The sequence below is a fragment of the Oreochromis aureus genome, linkage group 18 (genome assembly GCF_013358895.1).
Source record: "Oreochromis aureus strain Israel breed Guangdong linkage group 18, ZZ_aureus, whole genome shotgun sequence".
Lineage (NCBI taxonomy): Eukaryota > Metazoa > Chordata > Actinopteri > Cichliformes > Cichlidae > Oreochromis > Oreochromis aureus.
The window spans coordinates 7576927-7597228 of record NC_052959.1 but is presented as its reverse complement, the minus strand read 5'-3'; the positions used below and the strand labels follow the sequence as shown (position 1 = coordinate 7597228).

At 38.0% G+C, this 20302-nt stretch overlaps 1 protein-coding gene and 1 long non-coding RNA gene across 6 annotated transcripts; one reads left to right on the top strand and one right to left on the bottom strand.

Moving 5' to 3' along the window:
- Nucleotides 1–105: 105 nt before the first annotated feature.
- On the top strand, nt 106–1960 carry LOC120434427. Its single transcript, XR_005609084.1, has 2 exons — nt 106–802; nt 1177–1960. It is a non-coding gene; the product is annotated as an uncharacterized LOC120434427 (long non-coding RNA).
- A 7110-nt stretch (nt 1961–9070) lies between these two features.
- LOC116321529 (caspase-8-like) lies at nt 9071–20068 on the bottom strand. 5 transcript variants are annotated; one of them, XM_039602480.1, is made up of 16 exons: nt 19985–20068; nt 17085–17163; nt 16455–16516; nt 16018–16361; nt 15914–15933; nt 15591–15731; nt 15328–15503; nt 15075–15180; nt 13983–14115; nt 13854–13888; nt 13702–13762; nt 13524–13582; nt 13301–13412; nt 13008–13135; nt 10035–10396; nt 9071–9393 (listed from the first exon to the last, which is right to left on the bottom strand). In XM_039602480.1, exons 4-16 carry the CDS (start codon nt 16337–16339, stop codon nt 9234–9236), a joined length of 1815 nt encoding a protein of 604 aa, XP_039458414.1. In that variant the 5' UTR covers nt 16340–16361; nt 16455–16516; nt 17085–17163; nt 19985–20068; the 3' UTR covers nt 9071–9233. The 5 variants fall into 5 exon arrangements, with proteins under 5 accessions (XP_039458414.1, XP_031597254.1, XP_039458413.1 ...); XM_031741394.2 differs by having other exon boundaries at nt 16018–16346; XM_039602479.1 differs by lacking the exon at nt 19985–20068 and adding an exon at nt 19360–19969 and having other exon boundaries at nt 16018–16346.
- Nucleotides 20069–20302: the final 234 nt, after the last annotated feature.

Sequence of the window (20302 nt, the reverse complement as noted above, 5' to 3'; positions counted from 1 at the left end):
AAAACAAAAACCTCCGCGGTTTCTCTCCAAAATACGCAAAATAAAAAACCCTAGAAATAACCTGTAGGGAACCCCCGTATACCCAAAACCTTATACTCGATAACAGGGCAAATCCTGAAACCAAATCCTTAGTCTTTTTTTTTTCTCAAATTCCGCTCAGAGTCTAAGTTCTCCCTTCGCTCCGAGCCGCACCGGCCCGCAACCAGAGCAGTGTCTTTTTCCTTCTTGTTCGCTCCACCATCTACTGCTTAATGATTCTGGGTCTTCGTTTGAAATTTGCGCCGGAGATCCACTCCGCCTCCCAGGTAAACCTTACTGCCCCGCTGCCAATCACATAACAAAGGGGCGGCTCCATTCGCACCCCGCTCACCCAATCGCGCTCAGCTTGGATTTTCACGATCCCCCCCGCTCAGGTTAAGACTTTCTTCGGTCTCTCACAAGCCATCTGACTTCAGAAGCATGGACAGCTGGCTCTCACTCAGGTTAAATAATTTAACATTTAGGCCTAAATGTAACTCTTCTTTTCTACCGGGAAAAAAAAAACCCTATGCAAGAGAGATTCCGATTTTGGGGCTATGCCTTCAGCCTAAGAGAGAGCAAAATCTTTTTCTACCAGCTAAAAGGAGGTGAAAGTTTTGGTCCCCTCACACCGCGGATCGCCTTTACTTTGTCTAATTGGGGTGTTTTGAGCCTCATCGCTACGCCCGAAGTGCAGAAGAGCCTGCGGGAAACGAGCTCGCAACAACCGAGAACCAGGGATCAACAACAACTCGCGTCGCTTTCCCTATGTGCATATCACTCGGTAAGTGTTCATCTTCCTCTCTAACTACATTTTTGCATTTTCCTTTTTACCATTCTCTCAATCCTTTCATTTAAAAAATATCACATTGGTTTGTAACACGTACAATACACCATCCGTCCATCCATTCGCTTCCGCTTATCCTTTTTTCAGGCTCGCGCGGTGCGCTGGAGCCTATCCCACGTACAATACACTTTAAAAATATATATAAGATCCAGTTTAACTCCCGTCAAAGCTTATACATTACATCTCTACATCACCTATCATTTTCTCATCAGGTATCTCATATCATCTTGTTATTGTTATGTTATGCTCCTTTGATATTTTGCTAGTTTGCGTGTTTTAAAATTCTTTTTGTTTTTCTTTATATTTTTTAGACTCTCATTTAAGCCAGATGTGTTAACCTGATCCCTGCGAAACACCAGCTCTCCGTGGATTTTGACCGCGAGTGACCGGATGTTGTTTCCGGCCTGAGGTTGCCTGAAATGCCGTGAGGCTCGTTTGAAAGATTGCGCCCGAGACCAACTCCGCCTCCAAGGCGTGCCTACCTTTAGCTGCCACCAGTGAGATATCAGAGCCGGGCTCCACATATCCAATCAGGAGCACGAGCAAGACAGCTTTTGCAGACTCTCCAGAAATATACAAGTCCTTACCAACTGCTCTGCAACCCAGTGTTTCTGGTCCCCTCACCAACATCGCTTTTTGAGATATTTTTTTTACGAACCACCAAAAAAGCAATTTTACCCCCCAGTACAGAAGACTGGATCTGAGGGCAGCAGCGGGGACAAATGATTGTAATGAAGCAACAGACATTTGGTCTTAGATAATTGTGAGTCATTGTGTCTTATGGTGAAAAGTACATAGTTTTGCAAGAGGCATACAAGCACTGTGGAAAAAGTAATCATAAAACTGTTTTTGTGAACACTCTGCTCCCTACGTTATGCTTTAAAAAATGTGATACATGTAATGTGATCATCAAAGAACATGACTTTTTTAAAACTTTTATTCTTATGCTTTTAAACTATGTCACATTATCATAAAATACTTATTTGTATGTTATAATGTTTTTCTTACACCATGTGTAATTTTTATAGACACCTTGTTCATTGTATCAATGTGTAATTATGTATCTTTGATAAATAAATAAAATATTTAATCTTGTGTTTGTGTACTTTCTGGTGATTCAATAAAAAATTAGTCACATATCGCTCTGATAAACACAGATGGCTGAAAGAAATGTTTGATGGAACAAAGTAAACAAGTGTCTTGCTGCTAAACTTTAAGTCACCAAGGTTTAAATGAGATTGCCACTAGGAAACTAGCAGCCCTATGTCTTTATGTAAAACATTAAAAACTCCATATCTGGGATATTTGTTCTTACAAAGGTGTACTAATTTCTTTGTTATGGTACTCTACTGTTCCAATGAAACGAAAGAAAATATCCTGACCTATTTTCAGGGACAACAATGTTCATGTTAGACTGTGTTTTAAATCAGGTTGTGATCTTAAACTAACTATCACAGCACTGATTTTACAGTAATGTGCAACAGTTGTAATGTCAATTAGAATTCCAAACTGGCTTTTCTCTACTCAGTGTTATGGTGAAATTTAAACTTGTTCTTTTGTGTAATTGCACATGGCCCATCACAAAGCCCCTTAGTAAGCTGTACAGCATACGTTTTCAATTCACTTTTGTCAGAAAACTTCACAGTATGACAAGCACAGTTTCTCCAAATGTGTGCTTCTTTTTCATCACTCAGTGTGCTTTTAGAGCATTCACATTAGCTCATCAAATAAAAGTACAATCAGTAAGTGTACTTTAACATTTCAGGTTCCAGTACACTCTTACTTAGATAATCTCAACTATCTCACTAACCTCTTTTTTTTTGTATTATTCATCAAACTTATACAAATCTCATGTAATTTATCTGAACAAATGAAGGCACAAGCAACTCCTTTTTAGCTTCTGTGATGCATTTACCTCCCACACGTTAAACTAAATGTTCGTGTTCTCACAGTTAACATGTCTCATGTTACCATGTTGTATTTCTAATACCCAGCCTCAGTGTTCGCCCTGTAGACCCTCAAATCCAAACACCAATGATCTAGATATTCACAAAATTCATCACGAGATTCTTAAGGTATTAAGTTTTTTTGTTTGTTTTAATGTTTTACACAAAAAAACTTCACATTTTTATATTTTTAAATGAAAGTGTCATGGAAAGACATTTTTTCTTTAATGATGTTGCTGCCACATTCTCAAAAACTAATTATTCTGGGATTTTATGGTCAAACTATGTGATTTTCCAAGTGTGTGTGTGTGTGTGTAGTAAAATGACCTTATGATGCTGTCACCGTGAATCATTCAGGATTAACAACACAAATTGTATCGATAGCAGAAACACTCTTAAAACTTAATTAGTCTTATAATTCTCACACGTTACCACTAGTTTTACAAGCACAGTCTTCTTCAGTTCTGTTTATGTAGCTTTTATGAAACTGATTTTCCATAGTACAAGTAGCATTTAATCTTTCTTTGCTCTCCAGTATAAATGCAAGAATTTTCAGGCTTTTATTGAAACTGTCACAAATGTAACACTCAATGCCAAAAACAGGGTTGATCAATGTTTCTATGAACACTGCTTCGTATATAAACAGCTCTGAAACCCCCTTTATTTTTCTAAAGTAATGCAGAACAGGATCTCTGTGACTCTCTGTGTCTCTAAAAATCCCAACAAAACTGGCAATCACCTTGTAGAGGAATTTCTTTCATTTATGTATTGATCACTTTGTTTATTGGTAATGCTTTTAGGTCACTGTTTTAGCATGTCTGCCTCATACTCCATTCAAACAGTTAGACACACGGTGGGGGTCTGGTAAGGAAGTTGTGGGGAAAGCAGACAACTCCACAGGAAGAGTCTTTTTGTCTTTTCTCCACTGTAAGAGATAGCAAGGGAGTGTGAAACTTTCTTTGGGGGAAAGACCAAAGGTGTGAAAACAGCTGTGTACTGCCTTTTGTTCCTGTAGGAGGTATTTAACTGAGAGCCATGCTCACCGTCTGCCCCAGCTATGGCAGTCCCTCACCAAGCTTGATTTCTGTTCTTTGTCTTGATTAAAGAATGTTAGCTACCGCTCTTCGCTTGTCTGCAGGCTCTATTAAATGGAAAACTTCCACAACAACCTCTAAACAATGGTTTATGGCTTTTTGTCACCTGCAACACCATGTAACACTTGGATGTTAGATTCTTTTACCAGTCAGTGTTGTTAGCCCCAACCCCCCAGGCTCCACGTTTCTGAGCTCTAACCCTGGCTGCCAAATGTGCCTCTGAGCCCTTTGTGCCTCAGGGGGACATTTGCTCCATACATTATGATGGAGCAGTCACAATACACGCCAATACACACTCACGAGACATAGTTTGATTTTTTTAACACAAAGTTTGTATGAAGTTCACCTTATCAGCTGAAAATATTAAAGCCAGAATTTACAACATCAAAAACCTTCTACTTCATGTACAGGGTTTCCAAGAAAGTTTTATTTGATGTAATGAGTTTCCAAAATTATTTTATTCGATGTAATGAAACCAATACATTTGTTTGTAAAACAAATAACTACATGGATTCTTGTAAAGTTTTTCCAAGAAAGTTTTATTTGATGCAATGAGTTTCCAAAAATATTTTATTTGATGTATTGAAAAACATTACACTTTGATTCTAGTGAAAACAAAATTAATGAGTTTGATTCTTGCAATGCTTTTCCAAGAAAGTTTTATTTGATGTAACGGTTTTCCAAAAAAAGTTTTATTTCAGGTATATAAACCAATAGATTTGAACGGGGTAAAACAAATAACGAGATTGATTCTTGCAATCCTTTTCCAAGAAAGTTTTATTTGATGTAACGGGTTTCCAAAAAAGTTTTATTTTAAGTAAACAAACCAATACATTTGGTTGTAAAACCAATAATGCGATTGATTCTTGCAATGCTTTTCCAAGAAAGTTTTATTGGATGCAACGGTTTTCCATAAACAATTTATTTGATGTCATGAAACCAATAGATTTGAACGGGGTAAAACAAATAATGAGATTGATTCTTGCAGTGCTTTTCCAAGAAAGTTTTGTTTGATGTAATGGGTTTCCAAAATTATTTTATTTGATGTAATGAAACCAATACATTTGATTCAAGTAAAACAAATAATTACATGGATTCTTGCAATCCTTTTCCAAGAAAGTTTTGACTGGCAACAATGCTCACCTGCTAAATCCAACAGAACACCACTGGGACCTTATGTTTCACTCCATCTGACTGTGCAGGAGCTCAGTGTTGGGTACACTGAAAAAAAGGGATTGGCCAACTCTTTGATTTACGTAAGCATCTTGCGTGTATTTAACATAAGTGCATCATGCTTTAAAGTTAAGTGTAACTATATAGTCTAGAAACTACATGATATGCAGAGAGACTAGATTAAATTGTTCATTGCATGTTCGAGTGAAGTAAGTCAATAACTTTCAGTCTCGTGCGCTTTGAATCGTGGTTTCAGGAAGGCATCCATCTCAGTCAAATCGAGCAGCCGCTTCTACTTTTTTTTTGGTATACCGAAAAAGTAAATTGGGTGGTTGTTACATTAAAAAAGTCTAACTTGTAATTTAAACACAATAATTTCATGTTTCTATGAACATAATTAAATCATGAAGGATCTGTACGAAATTCAACAACTTAATTTGTCCTTGTTGAGATGACATGATACAATCTAGTAAGAGTGGTTAGTTGCTGAACTCATGAAATTCACAAGATCGCACGAGATGTCAAACTGCAGGAAAATCACTGGAGTTATAAAAAAGGATAAGCGGAAGCGAATGGATGGACGGATGGTGTATTGTACGTGTTACAAACCAATGTGATATTTTTTAAATGAAAGGATTGAGAGAATGGTAAAAAGGAAAATGCAAAAATGTAGTTAGAGAGGAAGATGAACACTTACCGAGTGATATGCACATAGGGAAAGCGACGCGAGTTGTTGTTGATCCCTGGTTCTCGGTTGTTGCGAGCTCGTTTCCCGCAGGCTCTTCTGCACTTCGGGCGTAGCGATGAGGCTCAAAACACCCCAATTAGACAAAGTAAAGGCGATCCGCGGTGTGAGGGGACCAAAACTTTCACCTCCTTTTAGCTGGTAGAAAAAGATTTTGCTCTCTCTTAGGCTGAAGGCATAGCCCCAAAATCGGAATCTCTCTTGCATAGGGTTTTTTTTTCCCGGTAGAAAAGAAGAGTTACATTTAGGCCTAAATGTTAAATTATTTAACCTGAGTGAGAGCCAGCTGTCCATGCTTCCGAAGTCAGATGGCTTGTGAGAGACCGAAGAAAGTCTTAACCTGAGCTGGGGGATCGTGAAAATCCAAGCTGAGCGCGATTGGGTGAGCGGGGTGCGAATGGAGCCGCCCCTTTGTTATGTGATTGGCAGCGGGGCAGTAAGGTTTACCTGGGAGGCGGAGTGGATCTCCGGCGCAAATTTCAAACGAAGACCCAGAATCATTAAGCAGTAGATGGTGGAGCGAACAAGAAGGAAAAAGACACTGCTCTGGTTGCGGGCCGGTGCGGCTCGGAGCGAAGGGAGAACTTAGACTCTGAGCGGAATTTGAGAAAAAAAAAAGACTAAGGATTTGGTTTCAGGATTTGCCCTGTTATCGAGTATAAGGTTTTGGGTATACGGGGGTTCCCTACAGGTTATTTCTAGGGTTTTTTTATTTTGCGTATTTTGGAGAGAAACCGCGGAGGTTTTTTGTTTTGTTTTGTTTTTCAGGAGGATTCGCCGGTTATGTGCCTAAGGATCGCGAGTAAGAACTTAGACACGGAGCTAGTGATAGGGCTGTTTTTTGAGAAAAAAAGACTAAGGATTTGGTTTCAGGATTTCCCTGTTATCGAGTATAAGGCTTGGGGATAGGAGGGTGCCTATAGGTTATTTCTAGGGTTTTGGAGAAAAACGCGGAGGGTTTTTGAGGAGTTTCTCCCTGCTAATTTGCCTAAGGATCGGGTGGGACCCGCGGAGATCGCGAGTGTTTTTTTTGTGACTCTGAGTTTGATTTTAAATTTCTTTGTTTGGATTAAACAAATGCATATAAATTGAAATAAACTTTTCCCACAAGGCATGCACCCTGTATGTCTGGCCATACTGAACGTTACAAAAGCACAAGTTTAACTAAGCACATTTATACTGGTTTAACACATTTTCACCCATAAACACGGTCCCAGAGACACAGGCCCGGTCCCGAGTCAGGCGCGCGCACGAGCGCGCCTAGACACACAGGCGCGCTCGTGCGCGCACTGTGCACTCATGCGCTGTCATGCGCTGACCCACCACCAGATGGCGTTTCTTTAGGGAAAAAAGGAAAAAGTTTTTATTGGATTAAAAAATAAAAGAGTGGTATTTGATATAAAAACTTTTCTAAAATAAGCAATTAGTTCTTATTTTGGGGGGAAGAAAAGCAATGAACTAGCATATTTTGGATGAATATCATAATTTTATGAAAATCATAATTTTTATGAATATCATATTTTTATGAATATCATAATTTAATTATTATCATAATTTAATTACTTCCTGAGCTCATGAATAATTCATTAGAACCTAACACTCAAAAAGCTCATGAATATTTTTGACAGAAGGGGTATAATATCACTCTCTTACATTCATGTAGTTCCTTCATGTTGCTGTTGCTCTGTACACAGAGCTGTGTGACAAACTGTTTATCACACTACAACAAATTCACACCAGGTGAATGTATTTAGGAGATCAGGAGATTGTTGATAAGAATTCAGTGTATACAAATGAAAATTAAGCAGAAAAATGTTATATTATAAATTAACATGTTTTATTTTCCACAATAAAACCAATTATTGTTTCGATGTTTTCTTTGTGAAAATGATTAATTTTACTAAGAGAAGAAGTTAAATTCATTTGATTTTATCTTATCATTCAGTCATTATTTATTAAGTTTAATTGGAAAATTATTGAATCCAATTTGAGTTTTACTAAAAAAAACAAAAAATGTTCATTTCTTTGTAATGGATATTTTAGGAAGTTTTTACTAAACCTTTGCCAGATAGTTAGTAAATTCAAAGTAATTTTTCTCAGAGATTTATTTAATATCAATATTTTTTTTGTTTTAACCTTCAATTGGAGATTTTGTCCCTAAATCCAACACATATTTACAGTTTAATTCTATTAATATCTACTTTTGTTTTGTACTTCAATTTAATTAACATTTTCTCTACATTTTACATCTTTTGAAATTAAAATCTACTTAATTATTTTAAGTGTCACTTTGTTGCGATAACTTTCAGTTCTGACTGAGGGATTTCTAAAAAATGAGAACGTACAGCTCTGCTATCGCTTCGGACGTAAATGAAGACAGAAAACTAAACAGTAGTAACGTTTGTAGAGTTACTCAATGTCTTCTGGCCATTAATTAGAAAAAGAGAACTTCTAAAAACACAAAAATATTCCCGCTACATTTATGTTCCATTTAAAGTAACCAGACACTAAACCTGAAAATGAAGTCAATCATACATGAATCCAAAGGTTACAAAATTTAAAATGACTCAAAGCAAGATGCACCTTTTTCTCCTCATGTGGGTACATTAACAAGATTTAACATTTAGTTTTATAGTAGTTTAATAAGAACAAAGCATGTAAATATCAATAAGTCAGCTTAAACTTTTTTGAGTGACTCCATGTAACAGTAAAATTTAGAAACATAAAAGATTTGGAATGATAAAAAAGACAGAAAATATTGCAAGAAATATGGTACGAAACCCTCAATTAATCATATATTCCTAATTATGCAGTAAGGTGTGTTGTGGTGATTCTGTTGCACTCAGGTGGCAGCACAAGTGTCTTCCTCAGGGTGAATCTCACTTCAGGCCTCAGACTCATGTTAAAATGCCCAACACTACAAAAGTAAAAAACATGTTCACAGCTTTGGCATTTACAGCCAGTTTAATTTCCCATGAAAGGGCCAGTTGTGAATACGTTAAAGGAATCGAGACAGCCAGTGTATACTCGAATTTAAAAAGGGGCTGAGGAATTTGGAATAATTAAACACCAAAACCAAATTTTTTTTAAATTAAAATATAAAGAGAAACAACAGCAATCATTACAACAGCAATGGTAATAGTAATGAGTTTTTAAATGTGGACGAATGGTTTGTAAAACAGATGACCACCGCTTAATTACAACTGATTCAGTAGCCTATAATTATGTGGCAGGGGAAAAAAGAAAAATGACATGACAAAAATTTCAGTCACAACATTTATTTATACCATGATGTTTTCTTTGATTCTTGAGATGAAAGCAAAATACAAATTCATTCATACATATGTGCAACACACACACAGTCAGATACGCTGTAGACAAGACTCATCAAGTCTTTGTTAATCTGGGACTTATTTTTGGTCACAGTCAGGTGACACAGATTTGAGGACGAGCTTCTTGGTGAGGGTGTATCTGGCCTCTGGCATTTGTTTGTAATTCTGGTAAAACTCTCTTTTGTGGACCTCCCTGTTCACACGTGTCAGGACAGTGAGGAGATCATCCATCTCCTGACTGCAAGGAAAACATCGGAAACACACAAATTACATCTTGAATTTTTGGAATATTTGAAACACCGTGCTTTCTGATGTTTCACATAAACACATCTGACATCACCAAAAGCAGACCTACATATGCACATAAATATAGTTTCATAAATATCTGTTTTCCACTTCAAAAACAGTACAGTTAATAACAGTGTGCTATAAAGATGTCAGATTGTGTCAGTATAAACACGACAGTTGTGATTCATTAGGTTTTAGTAAAGGATCATCATTATGGAACATGTTACAACTGACTTAGGGTCAAGTGTGGTTTTAAATTTATTCCAGAGTAGCATTGTATCCTCTTAAACTCTTTTTAAGGCAGTGGTTCCCAAACTTTTTCTGCTAGGCTCCCCCTTTGTTTTACAAGAAAATCTTCACGCCAAATTGTGGCAGGATCAGCCTGATATTATCAGTATCCCACTGTAACTTCACTGTATAAAGAGCTAACATCTCCAAAATGTTGGGAGTAGTTACTCATTATAAGTGTTTGTGAACGAAAAATCAATAATGTGAGATACTGTTTATCTGTGATTTGGACAAGCTCTTTTTTTTCTTCTTCTTTTAAAGTGCCCCCCACTTTGGGAACCACTGTTCTAAGGTGTCTCTCACCTTTCTGCTGATCTTGTCAACTGCCTGCAGAGCTCCTGGGTGTAGATGCATCCTGTGACACTGTTTCGAAATGACATGAACCCCTTCACAGTGGCCATGCCTATCAGAAAGTCTGCTTCTGAATTTCCTTCCAGGAAGAATTGTTTCTCCCTCTCCTCCTCTCCTGGCCCCAAGCTGCAGGGACAGTGACCTTTCTGGTATCCATCACCCTGACTTGCTTCAATGAAGAAGAGTTTGGGCTTCCCTGCTAAGGTTGGGGTTCTTCCACTTGTAAACGGGAGCATCATATCTTGCAGGAACACCTTTTCCCCATCAGTGCCAAAGACACACCCCTTTTCTCCATGGGAAAGCACACATACCACCTTAAATCAGAGGCATATTGGATAGGTATGGTGTTAAGGACAATAAATGCAAAAGGACAGATGGTAGTGGATTTTGTAAAAAGCATAAAAATAGCTGTGGTGAACACACAAGAAGAAGGTATAACATAAGGTGAATTATAAGAGTGGATAAAGGTGCACAAAGGTGAACTACATCTTATGCAGATGGTGCAATCTGAAAGAAACAGGATACTGCAAAGTGATGTCAGGGGGGAATGTAGCTAGGCAGATTTAGATGGTACTCTGAATGTTGTCTTTGGAAATGAAGAAGGGGAAGTGAATGAAGGCAGAGGCAAGGATTAAATGAACAAGAAGTACATTCTGCAGTATACAGGCAGATGTTACATGAACTATCAGGGCTGCTTTTCAACCTCTGGTTAGTATGAAGGTAGTATGAATGTTAGTAAATGATACTAAATTAACTAATTCAAATTGATAGCTGCCCTGGACCTAACCCAATCCTGAAGTACGCAATGAGTTGGCTGCAGCTATCAATTATTTTTGTAATCAACTAATCTATTGATTATTCTATTGATTAATTGAGTAATCGGTTAAGCAAATAAATAAGCAATAAAACATTTTTTTTTTAGATTTCTGACATTTTTTGTAAATTTAAGCATGTAAAATTGTGATTATTTTAAGTTTCACTGTTTTGTTTGTTTGTTTGTTTGTTTATTTTTTTATTTAGACTTGTATTTGGAACTGAATCACCTCATGTTGTGTAGCTTTCTTGATTTTATACTTTTTGGGCTACATACTTGATCTTATTTCTGGGCTAAATAGTACATAAAATCAAAATTCACGTTTTATGTAACTGAAATGTTTATGTGGGCTAAAAGAAAATCATAAAGTTACAGACTATGATTATATGAAACATGTATAGTTACTGAATTTGATGTATTTTAACCATTTAAAATGTATATTACAGAATGTAACACGTGCGTATGTGTAAAGAAATGGCTTTGATTTTCCCACCCCATTTGATTTCCATGCCACCCTTAGAAATTTTCTATAGTTCCGCCCGTGTGTTGATCAGGTAATTTGATCAATAAACTGTGTTTTTTTTTTTTTCCACACTTTCACAAAGAAACACTTTGTCTTTCACTCTACCCAAGTTCAAAGTCTCAGTAACAGCTCTATCTTTTTGCTTTTTGTGGTGTGTAAACAGACTCCGCCTCCAAGTTAAACTTGCCAAGGTCATCATCACTGCTGCTATAGTGTTATCAGCGTTTCTGGAAAACGAACTGGAAGCTGTTTTTAGTCCCAAATGTGGGTGAACACAGCTGTGTTAGGTCCATGGCAGTAGTCATCAGAGTCATTCGATTTAGATTAACCTCATGATGGACTTTGGTGATATTAAACCTTTTGGAAAGTGGAGTTAAAATCAGCCCTCATATCTCAGGTAACATCTGCCTGTTTACTGGTAAATACAGATGGTAAACTCCAAAGCCCAGGTCAGGTGATGACAGCCTGTCTGAATGGTTTGTGAGTCTGGAGGTGTGCGACCTGATTGACCTGAGGCACCAACCAGAGGGCAGCAGGCCAAACAGGTGGTGCAAGGGCCCTGGTTTTCCTGAGACAGAAGGATCCAGCGATAGCCTTCAGGGGTGGCAGAGGGCAGCCAATGATTTTTTGGGGGGTGGTGTTAATAACACTCTCTGCAGCCTTCCTTTTCTTAGCACTGGCCCCTGCATACCAAACACCCAGGCAGTAGAAGAGCACGCTCTCCACTGAGGACCGGTACAAGACCAGCAGCAGTTGAATGTCTTCTCAATGCCCACAAAACACATGTAGGCTGGTTGGGCAAAGTCCCATGAATCCTCAAGTATTCTCAAGAGGGTAAAGAGCTTGTCCAGTGTTCTGCACCTGGGATGAAAACTGCCTTGTTTATCCTGTATCCAAGGTTCGAATAACAGACGGACTCTCGTTTTCAGCACCCAGGCATAGGCTTTCCCAGTAAAGCTGAGAAGGTGTTACCCCCTATAGTTGGAGCACACTCTCCAGTCCCTTCTTGAATATAGGAACCATGACCCCTGTCTGCCAATCTGGAGGTACTGCCCCTGATCTCCATACAACAACACTCTGCTTCCTCTATGGAGGATGTGCCAGTAGGATTGATCAGGTAGTCCTTCCACTGATCGACAACCTCGGATGCGGTCAAAGATCCCGCAGACCGGGGCCTCTGCCAGGTGTTCCCAGCACACCCTCACTATACGTTTAGGTGTGGCAGGTCTATCCAGCATCCACCCCCACCACCTGATCTGACACAGCACCCAGTGGTGATCAGTTTACAGCAACTCCAGACTGAGCCCCTCTCCAGGAGACTGGTTCCAGAGCCCGATCTAGCTGGTACCTCTAAACTTCACACAATAACTCACTAGACAAGTGATATTCCATTTCCCACTCGCTAGTCTTGGTAGATGGGAGTCTATCCACCAGGGTTTGCCATGGGAGAGCCTACAAGGGGACAAAAGGCCACCTACAACATAGCCTCTGGGATCACAGGAACACACAAACCCAGGAATATAAAATAAATTAAGAATATAGAATGGTGGTTGAGGATACAATTCTGAAGAGGTATGAATCTACTCACCAAGGCATTGTCATTCACAAAATTCCTCTTGCTGTACATTCTTATTTCATTTTGCATTTGTGCTGCAGTCAGGTTGTTGTGTATCAGCACTTTAAAGCCTAAGCGTGTGAACACTGTGTTCAGAGCATCTGTGTCACATAGAAAAGAAACAAAAGAAGGTATAGCAGTAGATTTACATGACCAAAAAAAATATGATCCATATATGGAGCAATTGGTAGAGGCTTCAATAGCTTCTAGTTAAAACAGTCATACATAAATCAGGTCATGTTATGGTTCAAAGGTAAGAACTGTACCTGCATCTTTCTGAGTTCCTCTTCGATTCTTCAGATTTGTTCCCGTGAAGATCTCATTATTGATGACCACACATAAACCATGAGACTTACAAGTCAAAGTGTAGTATTCTGACTACAGGACACAAAGCAAATGTGAATTATTATTTATATGTTTTTACATTAATATAAATGTTACTGTTCTGACAAAAGAATGACTGAAAGCATAAAAGTCTAAATGGACTACCTGATCAGGAAAAGAGGTGGGCTGTGGTCGTGCATCAGTGTAAATAGTCTCTCCTCTGCCTTAGGGACAAAAGAATAACATTTACATGTCCAGTATGACTATGACAAAATAATAAAAACCAGAGTGATGGCAGAAATTTCTAAAAAATAATTAAATATTTCTGAACAGAGAAACTTACAGGTGGACTGAGTTTCAGTTACAGACAGAGGAAGATGGGATTCATTTTTGTCAAAAAACCTCTGTGGGAACAAACATCACAGCAGTCAGCAAACTGACACAGAATTAAATGTTCAGAAACAAACACAGACAGATACAGTTGTCAATACTGACATGAGGAGGTAACATCTGCTGCTGCTGGGGGACTCCTGTAACGAGTACAATCATTTGATGATGTTCACAGAAACACACTGTTTACATCTAAATGCTTTTCTGCGGTAAAGTGAAAAATGTCTCTCATACCTTGAATGTAGTTCTCTACAATCATTGCCAGCTCTTGATTATCAAGCTTTTGGAGTACTTCATGCAACACACTGACATTTGTGTCTGATATTAAATCTTTCTTTTCCATCTCAGCAAACACATCCAGCGCTGTCTGGAATTAACAGCAAAGATGGTTTTAGTTCACAGAGGCTCTTCAGCTACACTATAAATCTATCAACTGCTTCACAGCAAAATGCTACTCAAAAGCCAGTTTAAAGACGTAAGTCTTTAGCTGTTTTATGAACAAGTGTGCACAGATCATAGCCTGAAGGGCTCTGTGACCTTTAGTTTTTGGTGCCGGCTATACAAAAGAAAAGAGGCTTCAAAATGGAAATAGTTAAATTTTGTGGTGGGTCAAAACTTTCTACATATAAAGGTAGAAAAGATAAGATTAATAATATTGCAGAGAAAAGGGTTGATACAACTTTCATTTTGCTGGTTAAATATAGATTTAACCTCCTAGGACCCGCGTCCACATATGTGGACATCACATTTTGGGTTGTCTAGACCAAAATCCTAAATTTTGCTCTACAATGGCCTGATATCCACTTATGAGGACATTATACTGCCACTGTTCTATCAAAATTTAAAACAAATGTCCTCATATGTGGATCTCATGTTTCTCAGAAACAAAAATCAGGTAAAAAAAAAAAATCACGTAATTCTTTGTTTTTACATTCATCAGGTCCCAATCAGCCCAAATAGCAAAGAGAAATTTAAAAATGCATGCAATGAAAGAGTTCACATCTTAAGAGGTTAAAGCTGAATTTCTGCTGTATTCATTGACAAATAATTTAACATATTTTTCTTCTCAGTGGTGTTTTAAGAATATGGTGTGTTCTGTTGTAGATGGTCAATTATATTTCAGCCCTGTGTTCCTGTGACTGTTTTTTTTCTTCTTGTGATGTCCTGATGTTCATTTATTGAGAAATAAATGTGTTTAAAAACAATCAACATAGGAATAAAATCTAAAACACATTTCTAATTGTCTCTTAATGACAACATTCTGTAAATGTAGGTATGGTGAGTTGATTTTTAAATAGCTGGAACGGTGTGTGGGTGCTATCTCACTTTGCATTGATCCAGTTTGCTTTTGCCCAGCTTTGACCTCAGTAGAAACTTCATGATTGCGAGATTGTCGTTAATCATGGCGTCGTATAATTTGTACAGCATCACCCTAACAGTAGGAAAAAAAGACGAAAAAGGAAAAATGTGGAGAGAAAGAAAAACAGACACAAAGATTTTGTAATTCAAACTGATAGCATTTAAGCACTATTACTATATGCGTGTTGTCATATTAAAATCAATGTGGGACTGCTTTCACCTGTACTGTGACAGAACAGGACTCTCATCTGTGTCCTTCGATCGTTTGCTATCTATGCCCAGGGACCTGACGAGGTCTATTCGATCAATAGTCCAGAGAATCTGAGAAAGGAAATGATTGTTCTGCAGGACACCTTTTTCCATTAATCTTGAGAACAGTTCTTTGATATTAGTGATCTGTACGAGGGGGAAAAAAAGAAAATCTTTAGAAAGTCTATCAGTGAATATGAACATATCTAACAGTATAGAACATGCAGCACTGACCCCTTTCAGATGACTTCTGCTAACAACATCACGACACAGGAAGCAAAGTGCTGCCACCTCAGTAGAGTCCAGCTCCTCTTCTAGAGTTGAGGACAACCTTTGTATCACAGACCTGCTCCCACCAGCACAGGCCTGGATGGACTGATAGATACACACAATTATTACCACAGGCTATATGAATATAGCAGCAGTCTTTGAGATGACTATATGTCATATCTCCTGCAATATTATGTGAAGGAAATTGATTAAACAGCACATTATCTCTCTGACACAAATGTTGTAACTTATTGAGCTGCTCTGCCTTTCCAGAAGTAGGACCTCACCTGCATTTGACTGGAGCCGTCTTGTGAGGGAATCAGAGAGAAACACAGTTAAACATCCAACCAGAATATGATCTCAGACACAACATTTCTGTGTGTGTAATTACCATGCTGAAGTAAAGAAGCTTGGTCAGGCTTAGGTAGAAACGGAGTGTTCTTCAGCTGAGGGAAAGTAGTTTTAATTTTTTTATCAGTTTGCAGGAGGTTCAGGAAAGCTCTGCAGGTATCTTCTCCTTTATTCATGATCTTATCCACAAGCTCAACAACGTGTCCCTCCACATCTTCCCTGTTGATACTTTTAAGGTTGTTGTAGTCCTCATTAGTGATCAGGAACTTCTCATAAACTTTGTTGAGGATCAGCCTGTAGTCTCCGGACAGAATCGTTTGGATGGCTGTTTTGTTTCTCCTCACGGTGTCCTTGGCAGACATGCTGAAGCTGCATTACAGAACGCTTACACAGTTTAAGTTTGCAACAGCAGCACAATACAGGTTTTATTTTCTTAAGAAAGTCTTCATTTCAAATGTAATAATTATTGCATGTTACCTCTTTCGGTGTCCTCGAGAGTGTGCACATGATTCAGTGGCCCTGCTTCACTGCATTATGCTCTGCAAATGAATATACAATTCCTCACTCAAAGCAAATCCTTTCATTCTTCTGTAAGCTACTGTGTTCACTGCAATAACTAATAATGGCTGAAAAACAAGGCAATCATTTTGCAAGAAATGTGAATGTGCTTTAATGATAATTTCACGTGTGCCCTTTGAAACACTACTTGCTTAAAATGTGCATTACAACAACCTGTTGGGAACAACTTGTTCAGACATAAACGTTGACGCCATAATACTGCAAAATCAGACATGGTTGTAATTTCTATTCAAAATGTAGTTGTATGAAATGTATGATAATCTGTTAACCAAACAATTCAGATCTTCTGTCTAAAATGTTAAGTGATAGACAAAATAATAATACTAATGACAAAAAACACATTTTGCCTATATAACTGTTTTGTGCACCTTTAGCACCTGTCAAAGAGGAAAAAGGCTGGACCTGTAGTGCATAACTACTCTGTAGTCTGTAAATGTTACACACATCTCCATGTGTGTAACATTTACAGGCTTAGCTATATGAATGAACTGACCTCCTTCAGCTTATTTTTGAAGATGTGGTACTGACCATTACACCTGTAAATGACTTCCACCAGGCCTAGACTTTCTTCTAAGAATTTTTCAATTGAAGTTCCTTCAGGTTGGCCCTAGTGGGGTACAGAGAACCATGCTTTATTTGTCTGCAGCATCACTAACGATTTAATAAATCCATTGCACCATTTGCTTTTCCTCTTCAGTGTTTCTGCCAAGTGTTATGGCTGCCAAGAAGATATGGGGTCCTTGTGCCTCCCTGTGACTAAATGGATGTTTTCTATAAAAGGATTTAAGATAAGATAAGATGGCCTTTATTAGTCCCACAGGTGGGAAATTTGTTTTGTTACAGCAAAAGTGCAAAGTTATGTAGCAGAAATTAGAAAACACTGGAATGCAATAAAATAAAATAAAATAAAATACTATGTACAATAGAATAAAATAGAAATACAAATACTATATACAACTGAGTAGGAAAATACAAAAACACAACTTCGTCAGAAGAAGAATTGCACATATAGCAGTCTTATTGCACATGTGTGGGTTTGTGTGTTTGATCAGCTGCAAAAGTCTTTATTGTGGAGTCTGACAGCAGTGGGGAGGAAAGACCTGCGAAATCTCTCCGTCCCACACCGTGGGTGCCGCAGTCTCCCACTGAAGGAGCTGCTCAGTGCTGTCATTTATCTGTAGAAACTGCAGAAAATCGGATTAAACTCAAAAATCACTGTTGTTACACCGGAAAACATGACTTTAACACGATGACTTACCTAGCTTGCCAGCCATGTTTGGGTTGAAATTATTCCTGTTAAGACCTGCCTAACGTACATTCATTCTAAACTTAAGTGAAGTACAGATACTAGAGTTAAAAAAATACTCCAGTAGAAGTTGAAGTACTCTCTATTTTGTGTTGCTAATTGTGGAGGGTGACTTTGCCTCTAAACTGGAAAATGTGTACAGTCCGGGGTTAAAGAGGGATTCAGCACATGGGGAACCCTAAAATCAGTAGTGGCTCAGTGTGGGGAAAAGAATCCAAACTCACAATAATTTCTATTGAGAGCTGTAGTAGATTTTAGTATACAGGCTGTGATCAGCTGGTCTTGGCAGTTACTGCTCTGAGGTTCATTGCCCTTTGTGGATGTGCATTACAGAATACAACCAGATGTCAGCAGATGTTTCACAGTTATACTGATTTCCATCCTCGACACTGACAGTGCACTGTTTATGCTGTCTTTTTTCTAAATGGTATAAAGTTGGTATGAAGGTGAAATTCAATGAACGAATCTAAGTATCATCACCTTTACTCTCATCTCTGCTACTCTTTATGTAACCTAACTCTGCCATTAAAACACAGCCACTGTGCACTGCTCAAAGACAGTTCTTTACTTTAAACCCATCACAGCAAACTAACCTGTTTATTCTGCAGAGGATTTTCATGCAACCTTTAAATAACACAGAGAGTCTACCTCAGTTTGTTTTGCAGCAGGTTTCACAATATGAAAATCATAATGTCAGATGTACAGGCCTGAAATTTGATTTATAAACACTTGCATGTGAGCTTTAAATTTCCAGTTTATCAAACACCACTGATCAGTCCGTATCTTTAAATCTAACCTCTCTTTATCTCTTTATCCTTCTCTATCGCTGAGTGAAGTTAGCTCTCTATGTTTTCTCTCCCAAAAAGTGATTGTCTGCCAAAAACTGATTTCCGGTATTTGCCAAAAACTGATTGCTTTTATTTAAACTGCTATAAATAACTTGTTGGTCTATAATATGTGAAACATAAGTCAAATGTATCCCTCATGAATGATATCAAGTCATCTTAAACAACAAACAACATTCCTCTAACAAGGTAGAAGCCGCAATCAGTTTTTGGCAGTGACTTTTATGTATCCTTTATTTATTCATGCTTTAAAAATGTGTCTTTTAAGAGTAATCTGGCCAAGAGGACAGCTGAAATTGCAAAAAATGCAAAAATAGTTCTGTAAACATATTTTAAGTGGACAAATGGGACCTGATTGATTATAATCTAAGTATAATAACACAGTTATAAAGATACTTGAGCAACAGGTAAATTTTTAATTTTATATATAACCGCTTTGTAATACCTGTTCACCAAAGTCTATTTAGCAACATACATAACGATATTACACATAAAAAACACACGGAAACATTGGAAATCAGTTTTTGGCAGGCAATCACTTTTTGGCACAACATGGGCCTTTAGCTAGCAACACACTGTGAGACAAACTGCACACAAACAGTGCGTTTGCTGATGTTTGTTGAGCTGATAGAAATGTTGCATTTGAAATTACCTGAAACTTCAAAAACGTCACTCCTTTCGTGCTCGCTCGTCTACTGTAGGGTTACCTAGATGCTAGCTAACCCTACGCAAACATAACGTATGGACACCTGCAGTCGTTCTGGTGTTGTGCCAAAAGTAATAATAATAGCTGTTGTGTCCTGTAATGTTATGTACCAAAACTGCACCACTAGAGGGTCGTGTCGTAAAAAAGGAGAAGAATAACTAACTGATAAACGCACATGTAACGCCGGCTTACATTCAACTAGGTTTATGTGCTGTGTTCATTAAAAGTAATTTGTTCCTAGCTGGGGACTTCATTATCAGTCACCATTGCAATAATAAATAAAAGCGCGGGCCCACGATTTTGCTTTCATCTCTTTTTATATCTCCTGGCGATTAATACACGAGCAGGACTGCCTTTCACGTGTTTCTGTTTAGGCTCAAATCGATTTGATGTTTCAAGGCTCACAGTGACGAACTCCCTTCAAAAACGTCAAACCGGAAATAATCAGCTTGTTTTGAAAATGTTGGGAGTAAAGGTAAAAAGTTGTCTGAAAGAAACTACTCAAGTAACGTAGATATACCTTAAAACTTTTTTCACAATAACAAAGTATTTGTACTTATTTACTTCCCACCTCTGCTGTTGTCCACGCCCAGGTTAATGCATGCACTGTTGATTCTTCAGCTGATTGGATTTCTTCTTCTTTCCTTTTTTTCCCCTTTTTTTTCAGCTTGCGTTCAAAGATGTTGCACTACTGCCATCTCCTGGGTTTTACTACAACATTACTTCCAAATCCTTAGATCCTCATGATGAGTATTTCTCAAAAAAACGAAAAATCACTCCTCTCCCTTCATCATGACATAACCACTCAACCACCTTTTCAAATTTGAGTTCCCTAGTACTACTCATTTCTACCCTCAACATTCTCTTTTGACTGACATACTTCCTGCAA